The sequence below is a fragment of the Anopheles marshallii genome, chromosome 2, assembly GCF_943734725.1.
Source record: "Anopheles marshallii chromosome 2, idAnoMarsDA_429_01, whole genome shotgun sequence".
NCBI classification, from domain to species: domain Eukaryota; kingdom Metazoa; phylum Arthropoda; class Insecta; order Diptera; family Culicidae; genus Anopheles; species Anopheles marshallii.
The window spans coordinates 89,785,368-89,808,528 of NC_071326.1; the positions used below are offsets into that span (position 1 = coordinate 89,785,368).

At 46.7% G+C, this 23,161-nt stretch overlaps 7 protein-coding genes across 7 annotated transcripts; 3 read left to right on the plus strand and 4 right to left on the minus strand.

The window, feature by feature from the left end:
• The first annotated feature begins 918 nt into the window (after window positions 1-918).
• LOC128718953 (uncharacterized) lies at window positions 919-7,659 on the plus strand. Its single transcript, XM_053812571.1, has 8 exons — window positions 919-957; window positions 1,053-1,976; window positions 2,126-2,470; window positions 2,535-3,353; window positions 3,420-6,449; window positions 6,519-6,795; window positions 6,868-7,131; window positions 7,205-7,659. Exons 1-8 carry the CDS (start codon window positions 919-921, stop codon window positions 7,657-7,659), a joined length of 6,153 nt encoding a protein of 2,050 aa, XP_053668546.1.
• A 2,863-nt stretch (window positions 7,660-10,522) lies between these two features.
• On the minus strand, window positions 10,523-11,547 carry LOC128718787 (exosome complex component RRP43-like). The gene is made up of 4 exons (XM_053812404.1): window positions 11,528-11,547; window positions 10,995-11,464; window positions 10,805-10,925; window positions 10,523-10,736 (listed from the first exon to the last, which is right to left on the minus strand). The coding sequence occupies exons 1-4, from the start codon at window positions 11,545-11,547 to the stop codon at window positions 10,523-10,525; spliced, it is 825 nt and encodes a 274-aa protein (XP_053668379.1).
• Window positions 11,548-12,147: 600 nt separating this feature from the next.
• LOC128719775 (probable maltase) lies at window positions 12,148-14,039 on the minus strand. The gene is made up of 3 exons (XM_053813406.1): window positions 12,975-14,039; window positions 12,301-12,896; window positions 12,148-12,229 (listed from the first exon to the last, which is right to left on the minus strand). The coding sequence occupies exons 1-3, from the start codon at window positions 14,037-14,039 to the stop codon at window positions 12,148-12,150; spliced, it is 1,743 nt and encodes a 580-aa protein (XP_053669381.1).
• Window positions 14,040-14,964: 925 nt separating this feature from the next.
• On the minus strand, window positions 14,965-16,969 carry LOC128718789 (maltase A3-like). The gene is made up of 4 exons (XM_053812405.1): window positions 16,490-16,969; window positions 15,855-16,421; window positions 15,184-15,791; window positions 14,965-15,115 (listed from the first exon to the last, which is right to left on the minus strand). Exons 1-4 carry the CDS (start codon window positions 16,967-16,969, stop codon window positions 14,965-14,967), a joined length of 1,806 nt encoding a protein of 601 aa, XP_053668380.1.
• Window positions 16,970-17,560: 591 nt separating this feature from the next.
• LOC128709703 (maltase A1-like) lies at window positions 17,561-19,486 on the plus strand. The gene is made up of 3 exons (XM_053804713.1): window positions 17,561-18,658; window positions 18,729-18,836; window positions 18,902-19,486. Exons 1-3 carry the CDS (start codon window positions 17,561-17,563, stop codon window positions 19,484-19,486), a joined length of 1,791 nt encoding a protein of 596 aa, XP_053660688.1.
• A 223-nt stretch (window positions 19,487-19,709) lies between these two features.
• On the minus strand, window positions 19,710-21,021 carry LOC128719841 (COP9 signalosome complex subunit 7). Its single transcript, XM_053813480.1, has 4 exons — window positions 20,824-21,021; window positions 20,275-20,748; window positions 20,071-20,209; window positions 19,710-19,824 (listed from the first exon to the last, which is right to left on the minus strand). Exons 1-4 carry the CDS (start codon window positions 21,019-21,021, stop codon window positions 19,799-19,801), a joined length of 837 nt encoding a protein of 278 aa, XP_053669455.1. The 3' UTR covers window positions 19,710-19,798.
• A 617-nt stretch (window positions 21,022-21,638) lies between these two features.
• Window positions 21,639-22,153, plus strand: LOC128706683 (DNA-directed RNA polymerases I, II, and III subunit RPABC3). Its single transcript, XM_053801623.1, has 2 exons — window positions 21,639-21,853; window positions 21,916-22,153. The coding sequence occupies exons 1-2, from the start codon at window positions 21,639-21,641 to the stop codon at window positions 22,151-22,153; spliced, it is 453 nt and encodes a 150-aa protein (XP_053657598.1).
• The last annotated feature ends 1,008 nt before the right edge of the window (window positions 22,154-23,161 follow it).

Genomic DNA, 23,161 nt, shown 5'->3' on the forward strand with positions numbered 1-23,161 from the left:
TGGGCTACAAGGATTCTCTGTCTGTCTGTTGTTGTTGCTGTTGTCTCATTGCGCCCTCTCCTGCAGACGGCGATGGTTCCTTGGCAAAAATTTATAGCATTTGTTTAACTTGCAACGTTTGGTTCCATTGCCAGGCGGCCGCATTTGCTAGAGAACATATCCGGGCCCACTGGTATTACTGGGCGAACCAAACTACGGCAAAATATCCGTCATGTGAAAACAACATCACCAACAGCAGTAGCAAGGGCTATAGAAAGCACCAACATTCGACGGAATCCACACTTGCCAACAGCAGCTACCCAAACGGACTATCAGTGAAATCAATGTAAGGAATGTGGATAAATGATTCATGTTTAGCAGACACCGTGGACAATCGCACTAGAACCGAAGATTAAACAAAAAGTGTAAACAGATTAAGGCGAAGTTCATTCGGGGATGTTGAAGGACGATCCGTAAAGTCTGATGGGTGTATTTCGTCCATTATTACGCATAGTTAGAATCGGTGAAACAGCAAACATCTTTTAATGGGCCAAAACGCACCGAATGTGAAAGTTTGTTTTTGTATCGAAGGTTTATTTTGTAGCACATGTGTGTTCAGTGGCGTAGGTAGGTTAGCAAAACGACACCGCGGCCTTGTCTTTGAGCGCGGATGAGACACAGGTGCAGGCAAAACAAACCGAGGGAATACTGGACGGTGCTTCTAAATGCATGCTGCTCGTTTTACTATTTTCCATTTTAAGCAAACACAATCGACCTTGTTTCCTTTTGCAGATTTCTTATGTAAGCAGCTCGATGTAGAATACGCGAAAGCGGGGTTCATACTGTACATTCTGTATCCAAAGAGATTGCGATTCCCTCAATCGGTATCTGGGTGAATGCATCAACAAGCGGTAACGATTGGTGGTGGCAATAAGCACAATGCAAAAACTAGAAACAACAGCATGCCAAGAAGCCGATGTAAGTATACGCGCCGTGCCGAAAGTTAACACAGAGTGTGTAGTCAGAATTGTACTGTGAATTACCGGTTTCGGCTTTCCTTTTTGTCGTTCCAGTTTATGCTAAATGATGCTTACTGCAAGCTAAGAAAATCTCCTACCCGGCAATCCTCTCTGCTGATCGATCCTCCGCCACACTATCCGAATCTTCCCAGTCCCTTACTTAATGACAGCACGCCGCTGTTCAACACATCGTCCTCCGGCAACAGCCCTAATCCCGCATCACCATCAACTACCTACACGTCACTTAGCGCTGGCCATCACTCCACTTCACCGCCGGCCACTTTACTGGCCTCCCCTTCGCCAGCGTCCTCCCCCACAACGACGGCGGCGGCGACGACAACGGCTGCGATCACGACGGCAACAACCGGCAGTTCCACTTCCGCCCCATTTAACCATCATCACGTGGAAAAGCGACTGGCATCCGATGCGTCCTGCTACGGGAGCCCTTCGAAGAAAACCAAACTCTCTGGCGCATCGTCAGCAGCAACGTCGTCGTCGTCGCTGTTCTCGTCTGCATCGTCTGCATCGTCTTGTCACGTCTTCGCACCATCGCCATCATCGTCTTCCGTCCTTTATCGTCAGCATCACCATCATCACCATAACAGTGGGGGAGATGCGGGAAGTGGAGGAAGCAACGCCAGTGGTAACGGTGGTACCATGCCTAGCTCGGTACTGCAGCAAACGCAGAGGCTTGTCGATAGTCATACGTGCTTCTCTCCAGCATCCGGCGGCACGACCGGGCACGGGGCTGCCAGTGAAAGTTTAAACATACATGACAAGCTCAGGGAGTTGTTTCTGGAGCTACTGGTGGAGGACTCTAGCGAAAGCGACAGACTTAGCTTAAGGAATACATCGTTTCTGCTGGAAAAGCTAATACTACGCGAACAGCTGAACACGCTAATAGTGAATCTATACCCGGGCAACAAAGGATATTCGCTAGCATTTCGAATAGGATCGCAAGAGGATGGAGGTCGAAATGTATGTACTTTACGTTTATCCTGTCCCATTTCATACCCGTCTCGTTTAAAACTCGTTTGTTTTTCGTAGAAGTCCCAAACGATTTTCCCAACAAATCTAAGCAACTATTGAAAACGACGACTTATGTTTTGTCCCCGATTTCATTTTAGGTTTCGAAGAGTGGTTCATCGGCAAATCTGACAGCCTTTTCGTCGATGGGCACGGGAGTTGGGCCACCGTCCGCTTCCGGCAATGATTCCCTGACGTTAAACGCTAGTAGTGATCTCAATAGTGAAAAGCTGCAGGAAACCATACAATGGCCATACGAGGAAGAAGATTTGCTAGACTCTATCGATCGAGAGGAGCTGCCGTTGGTGTTAGTGGACATACTGGAGAGTAAGTGTCCTGCGTTGTTCTACTGCGGTTGCGTGGTTGCTGAGGTGCGTGACTATCGGCAATCGTTTCCTATTTTTACCTGTGATACTTTCCACGTGTTACTGAAACCCACCAATCAGGTGAGTCAAATCCTGGCCGTAGTTGCACTTAGGAAGTTTACTGACGTCCTCTTTCTTATTTTAGACCTTGTTGGCCGACGTGAATATCCTAACGGCGGAAGGCGAGTGGAGTGCTGAGGATAAGCTGGTGCTCGAAAGTCAGCTTGTTCTGGCGACGGCGGAACCACTTTGCCTCGATCCGAATCCGGCGGTCGGGACGATGTCTATCAATCAGTATCATCGAAGGCAACTGCTCAATACCGCCCCTATTCGCCGGCAGGCAAAGAAGTTTTCCCAGATCGCAGTCAACCGGAAAAGGAAAACTGACCAATTCACACACAACTACGGGATGGAGCTGAGTGATTTTCTTAACAAATTCCGGTCACGCCCACCGCGCCAACAGAGCGTACGACGTGGTGTGGTCAGTTTCACTCTACCCAAGAAGCCGTCCGAGGTGGTGCCAACGGTCAACTTGCCCAATTTGGAACTACCCGAGCTGGCGATACCGTCGGAGGTAAATGTGGAAAAGTACGCTCGCAAGTATGAAGCGCCTAAGGAGAGCCGTGACTGCATACCGCAACTGATCGAAGAGTACATTCTTGAGACGGACCGCGTTGTAAATCGGGGTGATACACGCGTGTACCATATTAAGCTTTCTATCTTTCAACGGCCGTCGAATTCGGAATACCTTGGCGAGTTGTATGTTGATCGAGACTATCGTGAGAATGAGCGGAACGGTGAGGCTTGTCAATTTTCACTCGGTACGCGAGCACACGCCCATCGTTACATTCAACAGTTTACGGAAATTTTCACCGAGGAGGGAAGAAAATCGGTCAAAATAACGCATCTGGTTCCGGGACAGGTTCCCAAAGTGCTGCACACCGCAGGTATGCGCGAACAGAACGTTCAGCAACAACAATTGCAACAGCAGCAATTGCAGCAGCAACAACAACAACAGCAACAGTTGCAGCAGCAACAACAGCAACAACAGCAGCAGCAGCAGCAGCAGCAACAGCAGCAGCAGCAGCAACAGCAGCAGCAACAACAGCAGCAGCAACAACAGCAGCAGCATCAGCAACAACAGCAACAACAACAGCAGCAGCAGCAGCAACAATTGCAGCAACAGCATCATCAACAGCAAATACAGCAACAAATATCTCAGATACAACAACGACTACAATCTCATCCAACCCAAGCGTTGATCACACGGTTGCAAGCAACTAATCCGGCCTTGGCATCACAAATTGCGACGGCAACGGGTGTTAACGGTAACATCACACTGAACGCAACGAACCCAAACACACTCCCGGGCAATCAATCACAGCAGCCACAACCATCGCTGACTACCGCGCAGTCGACCGTACACCAGAGTTTGTCCCATCAGCAGCTCATATCGACTACGACCTCGGGTCCGAACATTATAAGTATTGGACCGGCGGCTTCTTCGACGACGCAGCCACAGCAGTCTCCCGTCCAGCAGTCGGCGCAAACCCAGATTCACATTCAACCACAACATCTGATAGCATGTTCTGGCCACCAACAGCAACTGTTTAACACAAACCCCTGTGATACAAACAACGCATCGACCAGCATCGTAGGTACTGCCGCCGGTACGACATCGAGCAACGTGGCAACTTCACAAGGCACGACCATAACGCTGCAAACCCAACCATCGTCCCAGCAACAACAGCAGCAGCAGATCCAACAAAGTCAACCGCCCCAGCAGACATTGAGCTTGAGCAATGGATCACTGTTGCTCGTGCAACCTTCTGGGCAGATATCGAACCTAACAATGACTACTAATGCTGCAGGACAGCAGCAACTATTAGCAACGGCTGCCGGAACGGGAACTGTTGGTAACACCGTCGGGAATGCGGTAAGCGGTGCACAAAGTTTTACCTTTGCCTCGGGTGGGCAAACGGCCACCATTATAAATCAAACCGGTGCTCGAACCCTTGGTAATACTGTCCCACTGCTCGTGCGGCTCGACAACACGAAGATGTCGCGGGATGCTGCGGGTAATTTAATATCAACCATTTCGCAACAAGCTACTCCCTCTGGACAAGTACAACTGCAAGCACAACAACAAAATGTGGTACAAATCCAGCAACAGCAGCAGCAGCAGCAACAACAGCAGCAGCAGCAGCAGCCGCAACAAGCCCAGCAATTGCAGAATGCTGCTGGATCGATTCATACGACCAATCCGGAAATAAAGGCAATCGCTATAAGCATTATGAACTCAGCCAACCAGTTTACGAACCGTCAACAGCAGCAACAGCAGCAACAATCGACCGCGAAGTCAAGCAGCAATGCCGCTATTCTTAGTCTCCTTAACAGTGCACCTGCTGCGATGACCAATTCACCGGTATTGAGTAGCAGTCTCACACTGCCCGCTGGTAAAACGGTGACTGAGCTGCAACAGCAGCAGCAGAACCAGCAGCAACAGCATCAACAACACACAATCCACCATCTTCAAACGGCAGGGGGAGGTACGGCGGCTACGATAAGTGGAAGCGCTGCAGCAGCACTGTTCAATAGTGTCGGGGGGCGTAAGATAAATATTCAACAAGCGCAGGCCAACCAAAACCGCATTCTTAACCATGCTAATCTAATCACCGTCAGCGGTGGTACCGGTACCAACAATCATCAAACGCAGATCATCAATATCCAGGCGAGTGATTTGCAGCAGCAGCAACATCAATCTGGCCAGCAGTCAACTCAATCGGTAGCTCAACAACAGCAGCAGCAGCAGCAGCAACAACAGTCGCAACAGGCAGGAAATATTCGGGTTACGATGTCCGCTCTTGCTACCCAACTGGCATCACCCCCCGCAATCCTAACCACTTCGAACCTGCCCCAGAGTTTTAATGTCGCTGCTGCAGTTGGTGCTACTTCGGGTGGCAATGTTGCTGGCACGACCGTTTCAACAGCGAATACTGGCACGTTTAGTGGTGGCACTGGAATTTCCACTGCTGGGAGTAAACTTATCATAAACAACGCCAATCAGCGTGTGCTGAACATCAATGCCAATCCGGGAACGGCCACATCAACGGCGGCCGTTGTTGCTGCTGCCTTCGGTGGGGCGATACGGCGTGTTAGCGCAACGGGCAATCCTGGAGCTGCCGAGGGGATTCAGATGCAAATTCAGGGACTCACTGCCTCGCAGAGCTCAACGAACCTAGCTGGAACGGGTGGAAACGTTAGCAACCTGGCCGGTATCACGTCGGACAGTGGGTTGCGTCGCACCGTTGTACCAGATCAGCTACAGATACAGAGCATTGCTTCGCCCGGTAGTGATCACTCCAACACATCATCAGTTTCTCTGACCAGCAATGGTGGTGGGGGTGGCGGCACCACAGGAACAGTAAACGGTGCTAACGCAAACAACATCATCTTTAACAACATGTCCGGTTTGACGGCATTGCTCGCCAACAGTGCCACTTCTGGTGTGGGCCAACCCACACTAGCTACCAGTATCAGTGGTAGTGGCGATGGTACGATGCAGAACACGGTATCTGTGGTCGGAGCTACGACCGTCGTTGGTCTGGGCGGGATGTCAAACAGCGCAAATAGTAGCACCAACATCACCAGTACCAACGCCACCAGCAACGCTACCGTGTGTGGCAATAATAACGCAAACTCAGCATTAATCGAAAGACTGACTTCATCTAGTAGCTTAAATATAACTAATAATAGTAACCTGCCGGCAGCGAGTCCCGGATTGCAGTTTACCATACCTTCGCCAAAAACGCCTCAGCAGCAATCTCAAGCGCATATGCAGATACAATCACCTGCTGGATCGATATCGCCTCTCTCTAGTCCTCCGCCCCAGGTCACCATCCATCCGCAGCAGCATCCAACCCAGCAACCGCAGCACAGCCAACTGCAGGCGCAAGTTGGACAGCAGCAGCAACAATCTACGACGGTCAATTTGCAAGGACTGAACTTTGCCAGCCTACACGGTGCAATGACTTCCATTCCCGGATTGCAGAACGTGCAGGTATGAGAGAAAACTCCGATTTCGATTCCGATGAATCATGCTTGTTTGTTTTTTTTTGTTGCACCCCAGGTACAAATTCCAGGCCTTGCGCAGCCGATTTCGCTATCGCTTTCATCAACACCATCCGGTGGAGCAACGGGCGTGTTAAATAACACCGCTGCAAATAGCGCAGGCCAAACAACCAGCTTACTAGTATCAGTCCCAGTGACCAACACAACGCAGGTTGTGAATACCATTAACGCCAGTGGCACTAGCAACATACTCTCTGGTAACTCACAGACGACACAAACAGTTGTCCTTACGAATCCACAGACGAGTGGTTCTAGTTTGCTCTCTCTTCCAATTGGTAATATAGTTCAAAGCGAAAGCGTCGCCTGTCTCGTGTCCTTCAGCTAACTTCGATTTTAAATGGTTTCAGCTCAAATCGTAACATCCGGCATGAAAGGACTCGGCCAGCAGGGTATACGAACCGGCACACCGTTAACCGTTAATACCGGTCAGGCTGGACAGATTCAACTGCTTAACTTTAGCCAGCGTCCCCGCACAGGACAGTTGCCCGTAGTGAGCTGCTCCGGCACAACGCCGATAACGGCCAAGCAGCTGGCAGCGCGTGTCGCTCAACATCGGCAACAAATGGCTACAGCAGGTGGATCGACATTAAAAATAGCAACACCTATTACTGGTGAGTAATCTTCCTAATGGATCGAAAATTCTGTGTTACACTTTGTTAATTAATTAATTTGGTTTTCTTGTAGCATCCCATAATGCGGCACAGCTGAGCAATAACTTGAACGTGACCTCCAACACCACGGCAAACCAGCTAATTATGAGTACGAAACAGCTGCAGCTCAAACTGCAGCAACAACAGCACGTGCAGCAACAGCAACAGCAGACTCAGCAGATAATCGCAGCAACTAGCAACCAACAGCAGCCCGGTACGACCCAAATACACATTCAGCAGCAATCACAGCAAGCGCCACAATTGCTGCAACAGCAACAGCAGCAGCAACAGGCCCAATCCCAGGCTACGCAGCAAATCAACATTATTAACAATACGGTGATGACACCACTGTCGCTGTCTAGCCCGGTTTCAGTGACAAGCACCGTAGTGGCCCAGCCTACAGGAGGGCATCAAAACATAAACGCAATTACAGCAGCAGCCGCAAGCGGAAAGCACCGACGAAGATCGGCTGCCGAAATGAATAAGTAGTAGAAGAACACGATTAATAGATCTGAACTCGTAGTAGGACTGACATACAGCCGTAATCCGCAGTAGGAATCGGTAAGCGCTATTATAGTTACACCTTAAATCGCCTACGATTACTATCTATTTTACCGCACCGCGCAGTAGTGGAACCACGTGCATGGTTTGCACGTTGTCACTGTTGTCGGATTTAGAAGCGAGCGAGAAGTAATAACGAACGCATAAACGGTTCCGTGCTACTATCTATGGCTACAACGCACTGCTCTGCTGTAGAGGTGTTAGGGCGAATAGTTTTTGGGAAAAGGGAATTTACATATTGGTTACCGTAAAAGGGATGCTGAAACGTTCGTGTGACACTTTGTTACGGTACCTGCAGTAAAGTTAGTAGACGGTGCAGCGTAAATACTGCACAACACACGGTGCAAAGATGGCCAAAACACTTCCCCAAACAGCGAGATACGGCACATCCTTTTACTCTAATGTACCTTTCTTTTTATTTGTATAAAGAAGTTTTAGTTAAAACACTTACTCCCGTTACTAATAAGGGTGTGTGGAGGACGTTACCTGCCCTCAAGTTTAGTTTTATTTTCATTTCCGAAGTCGTCATTTGAGTTTTCCTCTGCTATCTCCGTGTCCAACTCAAATAATTATTTATTTGCGCCAAACCTTTCGGACATGTGCTCTGTTTGAAGCTCTAATTCGTAATGTATGTTTCTTTTTTACTTTCTGAAATCGTGTTTTATCCCCCTTTGAATGATGGTTTAAGTGTGTAACTTTCGTACAAAGTTAGTTAAAATCGTCTTATTGAATGCTTCCTTCCCACAACACAGGCCGCTTGTATCTTGTTGTTGCCAATTTTTGCTGTTGTGTGTTTGATGTTTAGTGGACGCAATAATATGGTGGAATTGGAACCGATTTAGCTCAGCATTGTTTTTCTTTAGCTTCCAACAAACGTCAAGAGTTGGGCCAACAAAAGGTGCCCTCAACTAGTCGGAACAGACTTTGGTAAAAACGATAAGTAAACGATAAGACGAGCAGGGGACATAAGTTGAACGACACAACTAAAACTTACCTTTTGCCCCCGCTACAGTAAAGCCGTAGTCGGTGTTCATCATCATTCAGCAGAACGCTTACAGCAATGGTGATTTGGTGGTGTCATTACTGCATACCAGGTGTAACATGATGGGAAATGTTTGGGAATGGCGTAGCTCTCGAGAAACGTACGTACAGAATGCAGAATTCAGCGAAAGAAAATGATACAGAGTATGGAAGCGAACGGTATGCATTGTGGATAATAGTTTGTTGATATTACATGTACCGAATGCTACGGGTGAATGAAGTAATATAGAGCAGCAAAAAAAAAAAAACAAAACGATAGAAATTTTGTCGGAAACCCCGGAAAAGGAACATACAATTCTATATATATATACATATTAATATATATTTAAATAGCAAATAAAATTGCGCTGTTAGAAAGAATAATATAACGCGAAGGAAAAAAGCAGGAAATCGCTAAGGAGAGCAGTTAGATAGACCACGGAGACTAAAGGAATGTTACACAAGAGAAATCTTTCAAATTTTAAGTTTCTAAATGTTGCCTGTAAAACAAAAATTTGCAAACGCAAACACGTTGCGAAATGCTACTCATTTTCCAACTATCCGACACGTTCTAAAAACGCTTTGCGGTGCAGAAAAGACGCGGTGATGATGTGTATATTTGACCGTGAGACAGAATTCTAAAAGCAGTACCGAATATCCAGGCCTTCCAATCTGTATCAGTTGGCGGTTTTTGTTGAAGCTTTCAAATTACGTTCGAATTCGATTGCATCATAAAACGCAGGAGACCGACCAGCAGTGTAATGTGTTCAACATATCTAAGTGTAGGTGCGAGGACAAACCGCGGATCGATGTTTTTAATTTGAAGTCAGATTTTGCTTTTGCTCAAGCGCAATGATTACGGTAGAGAGATGCAGTAAATCGTTTCGAAAGTCATGACTGAACAGGAAAGCAGCTGATTTACTTTTGGGTGTAAATAAATTTTTGTATTATTTAATAAAATCTGTTTTTTTTTTCGGTTCTTCTCCCATATCCATTTACTTTTATTTCACGCGAAGGATTAATTTTTAGATAAGCTGCTTGTGTGTGTTTTTGTTGCATTTGATTGCCTTACTCTATTTTGATGTACGCGTGTTATTCGATATTCTTGAATGGGAGTGTAGATCGTGGAGCGAAGATCAGGATGCAGATCATAAAAGCATGACAACACAACAGTTAGTGCGCGTTCTAATGGATTGGTTAGTGGAGAGAATAGAAGGTAGTAATTTTTTAAGGGATACCAGCGCTGAGGCACTATCTAGACGACAGATATGTTAGTGATGCAAACTGAATGTCCTTAAGAGAGGGAGGCTTATGTGAGTGAGTAGAGAGAAACAAAAACTGAGATACGTTCCTGGTGTACAAAATGAACCCAACATGGTGTCATGTGTCATCTTACCGGTGTAGCTATGAATGATCTTGCAGATGGTTTTGTTCCTGATCTGTTCTGGGCAATGGGAACCCGGCGGAAACGATCGGCCCCGCTGTAATGTAGGATAGCATTTATGAAAAAGGAACAGCAGCGAAAAAAGGTTAGAAACGATGGAAGAAGCAGCTACATGGGCCAGGGTGCTTGCGATTCGACGGCATTCGGTTGTAGTGTTGATAAATGGCTAATAATGGTGGAACTCTCATCTTCATGTAGGCACTTATTCTACTCATCCGTCGGCAACGCCGATGTTGTACGTATTTCTGTTACAAAAAGGAATAATGAACTGAAACCTAATGGCATTGTGCTACACTTATGAACCGAAACCGATCGTTTCTGTTTTTATTAATCCGTCCGTTTATTCGTCATCGTTTGGATCATCCTTTTCACAGACCGTTCGCGTTTGATTGCACTTTCGGTACAACGTTTGAGCGTCGCGCTGTCGAACGGATCGCCACCGGATTGGTTGAAGAAACTCATTTTCCCATCGCTCACCGTTACGGTTAATGTTGTGCTGGCGAGTTTTTCCTCTTCTGCGGTCGGATCGGCTATTAAACGGCTAGAAGAAAAAATGGGTACGTTAGTGCCGCCACGTGCTGTGGACTCTTACTCCTTGGACACACTCACTCAGTTACCATCACGAACGACGTCGTAACGGGCACACAGTGCACGGATAATGCGGAAAACTTAAGTCGATCCGTTTCGGTTTCCTCCGTATCGCTGTTGTATCGAATGGTGGGAAGTTTTACTGCACGCGGGACACAGAATCAACATTAACATATTGCTCCTTGACGGCTGGTGTACGTGAAAACGTTACCTGTATGTAATGCTGCTACCAGTGCGATGATTGCCGCATCAAACACACAGCCATCGTGATCCAAACAGACCAAATCACAATACAGGGCCCACACAAGCTTCCCTGGCGCGATGCAAAGATCGAGCAGATTAATGCAACGTGCGTTACTTATCGCGTCGGCCAACGATCGGCTGTAAACTTGCGCATCGTCCGACGGTGGTCCCGGGCGGTAGGATGGTGAGCACACAGGTGAGAATTCAACGTTCGGAACAAGATACCCTTGCCGCGGTTCCAGTGCCTTCGGTGCGGCTAGTTCGGCTTTAATTCCACACACTACTGTCGTGTTGCCAACCTTTACAATTGCTGACCCATCGGCACTTTTAATCACACCGAAGCTGATCGCCAGCGGACGTAGCTCTTCCAATTCTCGTCCATCCGGCCGAATGTTGCTATCCAAGTAATCCTTGTAATATTTCATCGGATGAAGCAATCTGTGGGAAATCAATGCATGGTAATTAACGCAGGCGATTGGAGAAGATGGAAAAGAACCATACTTAAATGTTTTGAGATCCATTATTTAAATACCGGAGCAGCGGATCGGCTAATGTTTACAAGTTGGGTGTGTTGTTGTGCGCGTAAATTGAGGTTATGTGTGATTATGTCAGACTGCACATAAACATCAAGTTTTGTGCTAAAACGGGGAACTGCTGTACTAAATACAGTTGTTCGAAATCCCAATCGCACTGTGTATCGGATTTCAAGGCTAGTGGGGACAGAGTGTAAATTTAAATTGAAAAACGAAATTTCGCGATGGTACAGCACAGTATCCTTCTTATTGACCCGATTGCCTCTCATTGCCTCGGTCAACGGTGAGTATTCTGCGCTGAACTTTATACACAGAAGCCTTCAACAGCCAGGCTAGCGTCCCAGCGAATCCGTGCTGCTGGATGGATGGATGGCACGGCACAGCAAAAGGGCGCAAAGTTTTCCTCTAAAGTTAGTTAATTTAATGGGTTCTGTTATCGTTAAAAAAACGACTTGTTCTATGAAATATTTTTCGATATGTTTTCAGTTCATTTGTTTGGTGATTTATTTGCCTTTATTTCAATACACTGCACGCGTGGACGTGATTCGATCAAAGTGAGCATTAAGAATTATCTCCCTGTGCCTAGAATTAAACGCCATTCGCAACGTTTCCCTCCAGAACGATTGCTGCATCGGCGGGCAGAACGATTTCGTCTCTTCCCACGACCATTCTGAAAATAGAAACCATCGGTGTGTAATGCACATGGAATGAATAGCCGCGGGGCCGCTCCCAGTAACTTACCCATCGATGTAGTTTGTCTGCATCGAGGAGGTAATCACCTCGAACGCGGATGGCAATCCTTCGTAAACGGACGACAGTTTAATGGTTTGCGTTGTTTTGTTAAAGTTCAGCACGACCACAATGGTGCTCACGCCTTCCAGGTGCCGCCTGATCACGATTATGTTATCCCCTACAAGCTGCATCTCCATCCCTCCTTCGCGCAGTGTGCGTTGCTTGCGCAGTCGGACGAGCGCTTTGAATATTTTCACATGCGAGCGTGGAGCCGCTTTCTGGGCTTTGTAGTTGAGCGTTTTGTAGTTCGATGCAACCGGAAGCCACGTGGTGCGACTCGTGGAGAAACCCGCACTAACGGAATCGTCCCACTGGAACGGTGTTCGGACCGGATCGCGGCTATACATCATATAGTCTTTCGGGTTAGAATTGCAGGCCGCCGGATCAATAGTATCCTTCCACGAGATGAACACGTCCTCCATCGCTAGCTCGTCCCCGTTGAACGTGACAGCAATGCCCGGTAGCACGTTTAAGGCAATCTGATAAAGGTCTGCACGCGCGACGCCTAGCCGAGACGCCACCCGTTTGTTATCGTGATTTCCGAGCTGAAAGCGGCAAAAGAAAATGGTAATTCTTCATGAGGATTTTGAATGTTTTGCAAAAAAAGACCCCCATATACGTACCACCCAGTTGGAGAACCGATTTGAGGGCACCACATCGAGCCATCGTTTGATGTTGGCATAAAATTGTGCTCCCGTCGTATCCTTGAACGTGTTGCTGAGGACCTCAAAATTGAACGGAACGTGCGCTCCTTCCGACCGCTCATCACCAAACAGCCGAATGATGTTCATCAAGGGCGTGTAGGCCTCTGCCATCAGCACTATATCTTCGGACTGTTTCTCCGCTTTGTAGTCATCGACGACCTTCCGCCACTGGTATACCATGTCGAAAGTTTCGTTCAGGTTTTGCGTATGCGTATGGACCAAGTACACCGGATTGTCCGGGTCATCGGTGTCGCCGCTCTTTTCCTCATCCGGATAAACGTTATTGGTAGGGGTGGACTCGAAGAGGTACGGTACGGCATCGATACGGAATCCGTGCACACCTTTATCTAGCCAGAATGTAATAACATCCTTCATTTCCTGTACCAGTGCCGGATTCCGATAGTTTAGGTCGGGCTGCTTCACCAAGAACTGATGCAGATAGTACTCCTTCCGGACGTCATTCCACTCCCAGGCTGGTCCACGGAATACGCTCACCCAGTTCGACGGTGGCACACGCGTCCCGTTGGCCAACGTTTTCCCCGGATGCCAAACGTAGTAATCACTGTACGTTGGGTCCTTCTGGGCGGACTTTATGAACCATTCACTCTCGTCGCTGCTGTGATTGGGAACGAAGTCCAGGATCAGCTTAAGACCTTCCGCATTGCAGGTGGTCGCCAGTGCCTCCAAATCGGCAATCGTACCAAACTCCGAGTGTACATCGCGAAAATCGGATATGTCGTAGCCAAAGTCGGCCATCGGTGATTTAAAGATCGGCGACAGCCATACCGCATCGATACCCAGCTCGTGTCGCAGGTACGGCACCTTTTCCATGATGCCGCGCAAATCTCCCACGCCGTCACCATCGCTGTCTTTGAACGATCGTGGATAGATCTGATAGAAGTTGGCATGCTGCCACCAGTGCTCGTCAGCCACCAGCGGGGACGGTACGAGAGCAACCACCCCAATAATTACTGCGAACCACATGCTGACGAACGCTGTCTTGCTTCAAACACCGTAATTGACATCGGTGCGCTTGGTGGCGACCAGTTTTATAGGCTTTTCTATTTCCTACATCCGAGCCCACTCGTCAACCGGTAGTTGATCTTGTTGTTGATGATGGTGATGAGTATTTGCTATTTGATGCACAAACGGAACAATGCCTGTTTTGCCGGTGGCGGGCACGCGAAACAAACCGTATACCCACCAAATGGGATGACTTGAAAGATGTTTACTGATTGATAAGAAAGTTCAATGGTGTTTTTCCTGACACTCACGAGGCGACAAATTAACCATCACGGTGGGGTTTACTATCGTTTTTTTTTTGTGTGCCTGTGTGTTGTTATGCGCGTTTACTGTCCGCAGCCTACTAATGCAGCACCGCGTGCGATCAGATTCTGTTTGGTTTCATCGAATTGGTCATACAGTGGTGGACGGGCAACAGTAACAGCAAACAGTAATGCAACACACTTTAAACTATTAAACAAACCTATTGAAGCTGCATGGCAAATAAATGCCTCATTTGTGCTTGAAAAACATAAAAGCTCCCGGACCCGGTAATGGATAACAAAACTGTTCGTTCGGTCTAATTTGTAACATGGTGCACAGAATTGAGTATCTGCAATTGAATTGTTACGTAAGATTTTCCTCAAGTGATGGACGTTAGAACTCATGACACACTTCAAACTCAATTGAGGGTCTGTAGTCTAAAAAAATGCTCACTCGCTATATGGGACTGGGCTACTAATAGCGTGTGGAACTGAAATTTTTTCAAATGCTCTTAGCAACTCTCACCCGCTAAACGAATCCGAGACTTTAATACCTCCACATCATACAATCATACAACACGTAGATTTAGGTGCGATACAGAAGGTTTTTATTTTTTCCTGCCAACTTGCAAATGTTACAGAGCTTACATGGACGTCTTAAACATATGAACAACCATCAGTAGTACGATAGCACCGCCCAATACTGTGAAGCTTTGCGCCAATCTCGCCATACCATTGCTTAACACAACTGCTTCATGAGCTTGCAGTTGAATACTCTTTGCGATAACGGTTTCGCTGTAAAGAAAGCACAAAAACGTGTTAGTCTCCAGATCGTTTCTCACTTTCTGCCAGCTTTCTCATACCCCGGTTTATGATTTGATGATACACCCACCACACGATACACCAGTTCGTTGGGCAAACTGCTGTCCAGCTTTGTGGCGTCCACCGTTTCGACGGTGGTGCCAATATTCGTCAGTACTACGTATGTACGCTTATCGTTGGGGAATGAGCGCAATATGGCGAAAACGTTAGTGCCAAGCACCAGCGATTTGTACGAACCCCAGATCAGTGTTTTGGTGCCGCGTAAATTCATCAGCTCTTTGAACACCTTCAAATGGCTGTTTTGGGCGGTATCTTGCTGTACCTGCACGTTTACCAACGGGTAATCTAGCGCTAGTGGAAGCCATGGCTTTACGGAGGCATTTGTAAAGCCGGCATTGGCAGTGGAATCCCACTGGAACGGCGTCCTAGCCGGGTCGCGTGTTCCTTCCTGGTACGTTTGCTCAGTCAGCTGGCACGCAGCGGGATCTTGCGTATCTGCCCAGGATATATCTACGTCGTGCATGCCAATTTCTTCTCCCTGGTAGGTGACCGATATACCGGGAAGGGTCAGCTCGATCATGGCCATTATGTCAACCATGTGATCTCCACCCATGCGCGACGAAACACGCCGTTTGTCGTGATTTCCGAGCTGGAAGATAGGAAAGGATGCATCACTGTTGGGTTCTGTTGGACACTAAATGGATGGACTTACCACCCAGTTGGGCGTATGGTTGGGTGGAATGATATCAATCCACGAGTCCACCACCGTCTTGAAATCGGATGCCTTCGAATTGCTGTCCAGACGCATGATCAGCTGAAAGTTGAAAGGCATCTGCGATCCTTGCCGATTGTTACTGTCGTTAAAGTACGTTTTTACGACATCCAGCGACGACCAGGCCTCCGTCATGAGCACTTTAGTGGTAGTATTATGCTCCTGCTTATACTGATCCAGTAACTCGCGCCATTGATACACCATGTCGACGGTTTCCGGTTGGTCGAGCGTGTATATATGGCGCAGGTAGTTTTGACTTAACGGATCGTTTGACTGACCGCTAGTGGGTTCGTCCGGGAAGCCGACCGTCTCGAAAAGCCACGGAACGGCATCGACCCGGAACCCATCCACTCCCTGGTCCAACCAAAAGCGTAGCACATTCTTCATAGCCTGCACCACCGCGGGATTACGGTAGTTCAGATCCGGTTGCTTCGTATGAAACTGATGAAGGTAAAATTGCTTGCGATCGTTATTCCACTCCCAGGCCGACCCGTACCATGCTGCGACCTTTTAATGAATAAACGATTAAGAACCTCCAGAAGCACACGCACACAGTGCAGAAGTATTCTCCATACCCAGTTATTCGGTGGATCGCGTTCCGTACCCGGTTTGGGGTCCTGCCAGACGTAAAAATCCTCATATCCAGGTTCACGCTGTACGCTCTTCTTGAACCACTCGTGCTCATCACTTGAATGATTCGGCACAAAGTCAAGGATGACGCGCAGTTGGAGTTTTTTCGCTTCTGCTACGAGCTGCTTGAAATCGTCCATCGTGCCGAAGCTTGGATGAATGTCGATGAAGTTGGAAATGTCGTACCCAAAGTCGGCCATAGGCGAGGGATATATTGGCGACAGCCAGAAACCCGTCACGCCCAGCGATTTCAGATATTCGAGCCGGCTCTTGATGCCGTTCAGGTCACCGATTCCATCGCCATTGCTGTCTTGGAACGATCGTGGATAGATCTGGTAGAAGCTTGCCGTTTCCCACCAATCTTTCTGGGCGGAAACTACTCCCACTCCCACCGCCAAAAGGGCCACCCAGCAGTAAAGTCCCATCACTGGTGGGCGTAGCTGCTAGCGCCTGGACAACGATGCAGAAGCACTTTTGCTCACCACAGTACACCAAACTGTCGTTAGCGTTTGACATCATCAGTTGCATTTATACCTTCAACTGGAACAGGCAACCCGTTATCAAGCAGATCTCGTAATCTCGTAAAGTGCCCATTACGGTTTTGTATTTGCAAAACCCTCGACGATATACCCTCGTGGCACAGTATCGGGGCAGTTAGTTCATGATCGTACACCTTAGTGCTTACGGTCCGCTTACGAATGCTAGCACATGTTGCGAGTTCTATGGGCAAACGACTCCATTTTATGCCCCTGTCGAAGGGAATATATGCCACTTTTCAAAATTTTAACTGATAAGTTCCGTGAAACTCAAACAACGCAATCACACACTGTGCTTTATGTGTGTGCGGATGAATCATTCGAACGAATTGTACTTTCAGCAAGATGATTCTATTGATAACCCAATCGCTTTCTTTTGTACGTGAGATGAATGCTGGCAAACGATCGTATCTCTCGCTTCAGTCAGTCGCTGCACTTCACTGTGGTGAGATGTGGTTAATCAAATTTGCTCTTACGGCAATGATTGCTTTGTTAGCGCTGGTGTTAGGTTTCACATCCTCAACAGCAGGCAGTGTACCCAACGAATCGAAGAATAATAACGATTGGTGGAAATCGGGCATCTTCTATCAAATCTATCCGCGTTCGTTTTTGGACAGCAATGGAGATGGTGTGGGTGATTTGCGTGGCATCGCGTCACGGTTGGAGTATTTGAAAGAGATCAACATTACCGGATTTTGGCTGTCACCGATATTTAAATCCCCAATGGCCGACTTCGGGTACGACATCTCGGACTACTACGAGATACAGCCCGAGTATGGAACGTTGCTGGACTTCATCGATTTGAGATCGAAGGCCAACGAACTCGGCATGGAAGTTATTCTCGATTTCGTTCCCAACCATACGAGTGACGAGCATGAGTGGTTTAAGAAATCGGAACAGCGCGTGCCGGGCTTTGAGGATTTCTACGTATGGCATGCCGGGCGACCGAATCCACAAAACGCCACGGCACAACCGACCGTACCATGCAACTGGGTTAGTTTCTTCCGGGGCAGTGCGTGGCAGTGGAGCGAGGTGCGCAAAGAGTATTACTTGCATCAGTTCTCCGTGAAGCAACCCGATCTCAACTACAGAAATCCCGCCGTTGTGGAGGCTATGAAGAACGTAATGCGATACTGGCTGGGACTGGGTGTAGCAGGCTATCGTATCGATGCAGTACCGACTTTGTTTGAGGTTGCACCCGACGCTGACGGGAACTACCCAGATGAGCCAATCAGCGGCAACACGGACGACCCAAATGACCCCGGTTATCTGGTACACATTTACACGCAGGATCAAAACGAAACGCTCGACATGGTTTACCAGTGGCGTGCGGTGATGCAAGAGTTTCAAAAGGATGCTGGCGTTCGCGAGCGCATTATAATGGCCGAGACATATTCTCCGATCGAGATCGTGATGAAGTATTACGGCAATGGTACCGTGCCCGGTGCCCAAATACCGTTTAATTTTCATTTCATTACCGACCTGAACAAAGATTCAACGGCGGAGGATTTTCTGCGCACCATCCAATATTGGCTTGATCACATGCCGTCGATGGAGAGCTTTGTTCCAAACTGGGTGGTAAACGCTATCTGTGTAGAATTGGGTGTACATTAACAAACAATTAATTCTAGGCTGATCTACTTTCTAGTTGGGCAATCACGACCAGCACCGTGTAGCCACCAGGTTCGGGGAGGATATGGTAGATGCGATGAATATGATTATGCTTTCCTTGCCGGGTGTTGCTGTCACCTACAACGTACGTATCAATCGACGATAGATCAAAAGCCGCAAATGTCGCTATTTTCCTTCCCTATCGTTTAGGGCGAAGAGATTGGAATGGACGACGTGTGGATATCGTACAATGATACGGTAGATCCAGCAGCTTGTAATGCGGGTCCGGACCGCTATCAATACACTACGCGCGATCCCGAACGAACACCTTTCCAGTGGGATTCTACCAAAAATGCAGGATTTTCGACAGCGGACCATACGTGGCTACCCGTTTCACCGAACTACACAGAAGTGAACGTCGAAAAACAGCTGACAGCAGAAAGAAGCCATTTGCGAGTTTATCGTCAACTTGTGGGCATGAAAATCGGTGCTGATTACGTTCGAAATGACCTAGGAATATTTGTGCAACAGAACGTTCTTATTATTTTGAGACATTTTAACATTGGCACTTCATTAGCCTCTATTTACACAATTGCAAACATTGGAAATCAGCAAGCTACCATCAATCTGCAAACCTATGAACCGTCCCTTTCGGTAGGCTTATTAGCTATCGTGTGTTCGACATCCAACCATACCGAGAAAGATTTAGTTCCAATGGATCTTGTAGTGGTTGAACCGAAAGAATCATTCGTGCTAGTGTCTCGCAACTTTCAGCCGGAAGTGCTACAGGTATAATGTGGCATTTGCAAAGCATTACAGCTAAATATAGTTACCATTTCGCTATTTTCGGAATTTAACTAAATGCGATTTATGTTTCATTAATAAAAAAAAACCTCCGGCGATTATTTATTCGTGTTTTGCATCACAATTCATAGTACTGATAATAAAGCAAGAAACGACACGATGTGTGCAGCCTTTTCTCATTAAACGCCGAATAAATAAAAGGGCAAATAACGTAAAAAAGAAACTAATGATTTAACATCCCAAAACTGCCCTTCGGCTGGCAGTCTGTGGCGCCTGTGTCTTCTTGGTAGTGTGTTAAGCCAATCATTTCGATACTGACTTGCCTGGACCTTTCGAATGAGAAAGTAAGTAAGATGCATGAAAAACAAAATTAAATCAAAACAATAATAAACGACGATGGAAGAAAACGGTTTATGGAATACCAATAAATAGCTTGTACGTGTTAAAAAATGCTTTTTGATAGCAGGCCATCAGAGACAATTGGTGGTGAGTATTAAAAAAAAAACAATAAAAAGAACCAACGACTGACCGCATTTGCTTCTGAGTTCAAGAAAAATTTTTAAACCACGACTTACCGCAACCTTTAAGGCTCTTGGATTTCGTTGGCTTTTTCCGTAGATCGAGCCCACCCGCCATATCGCGGCAGCCGTCCGTAGCCATGGCTTCGTCGGATTCTACCGATTGAGTCTTTATCGTTTTCTTGAGGTTCGAAATCTAGAAAAGAGATCACAATTACAGGAACATTCGCTACTTTGCCATACTGTCTGCCTGGTACACACCTCTTGTTCGATCGCTTCCTTGTGCTTGATACGCTTCTGCTTCTCGGTGTTGGCTCGATTGATTTGTGTCTCTAGACAAAGCAAAATGGTTTCGCACGAATCGCTCCACTCTTGCAACGTGGAGGCAATTTCCTTTATGTCGCCCTTGCGAATATCCCGACCGATGGCGTAATCCACCTCCAGCTGTTTGTTCTTCTGGTCAAGCTTACCGTGTATAACGTCAGCGTAAATGGCTTCGATGATCAAGTCCTCCAGCACACGCACATTCTTAATGTCCAGCTCATCGAGCAGCTCATTGTATGGAATGCATTTGCTTTTGATCGCCAACGACACCACCGTCAGGTGCTGCAGCTTCTTTTGCATTGCCGGTGTAAGCGGAATCAGTTTGGCCTGGTTCTCAAGATACTGACGATACGTTCCATAAGCGAACAGGTTCAGTGTGTTATAGTAGTTTGCATTCGGACCATTCTTTAGCTGTAAAACCCCCAAAAGAGTATGTAATTATTGTTCTTAAACATTCTTTTTCCGAGAACGTTTCACACTGCTTACCTCGTCGATGTTTGGCATCGCCAACAGCTCTCCAAATACGTGAACTCCCGGTGCTTCCAGGACCTGTTTGATCAACTCGATGCAAGCTGCCCCTTTGGCTCCTTTTGCGAGTAAAACGTATTGTTCTATTGGATTGTGCGCCGAGTACTGCTGGCGTGCCGACGAGTCCGTTTCAAAATTCGATAATTCTGGGGCCATTATGCTTGATAAATGATTTTCCGTGCCAATCTCCTTTTCTATTTGTTTTTTCTCGCGAGAAAACTTTTTGGAAACAAAGTTTGACATTTGCACGCTGCAAAAGAGGCACTCGTTTATGTTAGCCAGTTCAGAACTGAAAGCAACAAGCTTGGCGCAAATTTTGATAATATCTTTTAAATTAAAAACATATGAATATTTAAAAAAGGCCTTATTTGTGATGTTTCTAACAATACGGCAATAGAAAAAACAACATTTCTATGCATGATAACACCGCAATCGTATTGTTATCCACGAATTGTACCGAGACCATCTCAACGTGAATAAACCTGGCGTACGAACGGAGTTGTCAAGTTTGTCAAAAGAGGATGCAATAAACAAGCAAGTGCCGCATCAAAACAAGGTCTCGGCAGTAAATTTGATCATTTAGATCGAAATTACCAATTGTAAGCTTCTATTTAACGGTTGTGGAATGGCCAAATAATCGTCGTTTAAGCCACCGCTTTCCAAGCAAATAAAATTCATAACCGAAGTGCTTCTAGTTTTGTAGGAGGAACATTGCAAAAGAGAACACCATAACCTCAAGATTGAAAGGACGCGCACATTTCGTCTGAACGAAAATGTCTGGGATACTGTTCGAAGATATTTTCAACGTTAAAGACATGGATCCCGAGGGGAAAAAGTTTGACCGAGTCAGTCGACTGCACTGTGAATCAGAATCATTCAAAATGGACCTTATACTGGACATCAACTCTTGGATTTATCCATTTGAATTGGGAGACAAATTTCGGCTGGTTCTAGCGACCACACTGCACGAAGACGGCACGGCTGGTAGGTTTGTAAATGTGAACGGATCGATAGAACAGTCTTACCTATGTTTTTCCCCCGTACAGCAAGCATGGAGTACAATGCAGCGGAAATAGAGGGATCGCGTGCCGACAGTTTCGAATATGTAATGTTCGGGAAAGTGTACAGGATCGAGGGGGATGACTCACAGACGGAATCCTCCAACAGGTTGTCCGCCTACGTTTCGTTCGGAGGTCTATTGATGCGGTTACAAGGAGATGCCAACAATTTGCATGGTTTCGAGATCGATCAGTACATGTTTCTGCTGATGAAGAAGCTCGCGTTTTAGGTTGCATTCGTGCCTATTGGTTCCGTATGATTGTGTCGAATAAATTGTACATTCTTCTACCTTTGACGTGTAATGAGGACCCATCAGTGGCGTAAAACCTTCGACAACCGAACCCATAAGTAAATGTTAAGCGCTACACTTGTTAACATGAGCAGAGCGACCAGTAGCGAAGAAATTACACTGTGAAAGCAATTAGAAGCGGATACATTACACCATGTAGGAAAAGCAATAGCTGCTCCCTTACCACAGCCAAGAAACACTTCGAATTTCGTGACTTTCAGCAGAATCCATCGGTAAATATGTGACAGCTTTTTCGATTGCAAGGCATACTATGAATCAGTTTTTATAACAATTTCATGAGTATCTCAACTAAAGAAGCGATCGTCTGCCGCTGTATGAAACATGTACCTTGTTACCATTTAAATATTAGAAGAAAGATAGATCTTTTATTTTAAATACCATCGTTAAAACGCATTACAAAAAGTGAATGAATAAATTAGCACACTGCGGAGATTAATTCCAGATCCATATAGTCAGTGTAGTACTACCACGAGGTAGACATGTGTCAGGCCAGGCTGTTTATGCCGATCAGATCCATCAGTTTTGTATAATTTGGAGCATATAGTCCCCGATTCTCCTTCGCTGCTGGCACGTATTTGTGTATGGGTGGTATTGCATTACAGGTAGCATCAATCCGGGCTTGTCTTGAGTATAACTCAATCGTCGCTTAACTTTTTCAAACCATCTTTAATGGAATGTTTAATTTTTGATCCCGTCTCCTTGATTGCATCGGAAGCGTCTTCGTCGACTTGAATAACTCCATAATAAATGGCAACGGCAATGGCGATCGCAAAAAGAATACAGCTGGAACAAAAAAAAAAAAAAACACGGAAACGAAGCGAATTAATATAAAGTTGAACGAGTTAACGATCAAAGAGGTAATGTTGGATGACGCATGTCGACTATCGTTGCACTTCTATAGCTACTTTCCGCCTGTTTCTTTGTTCT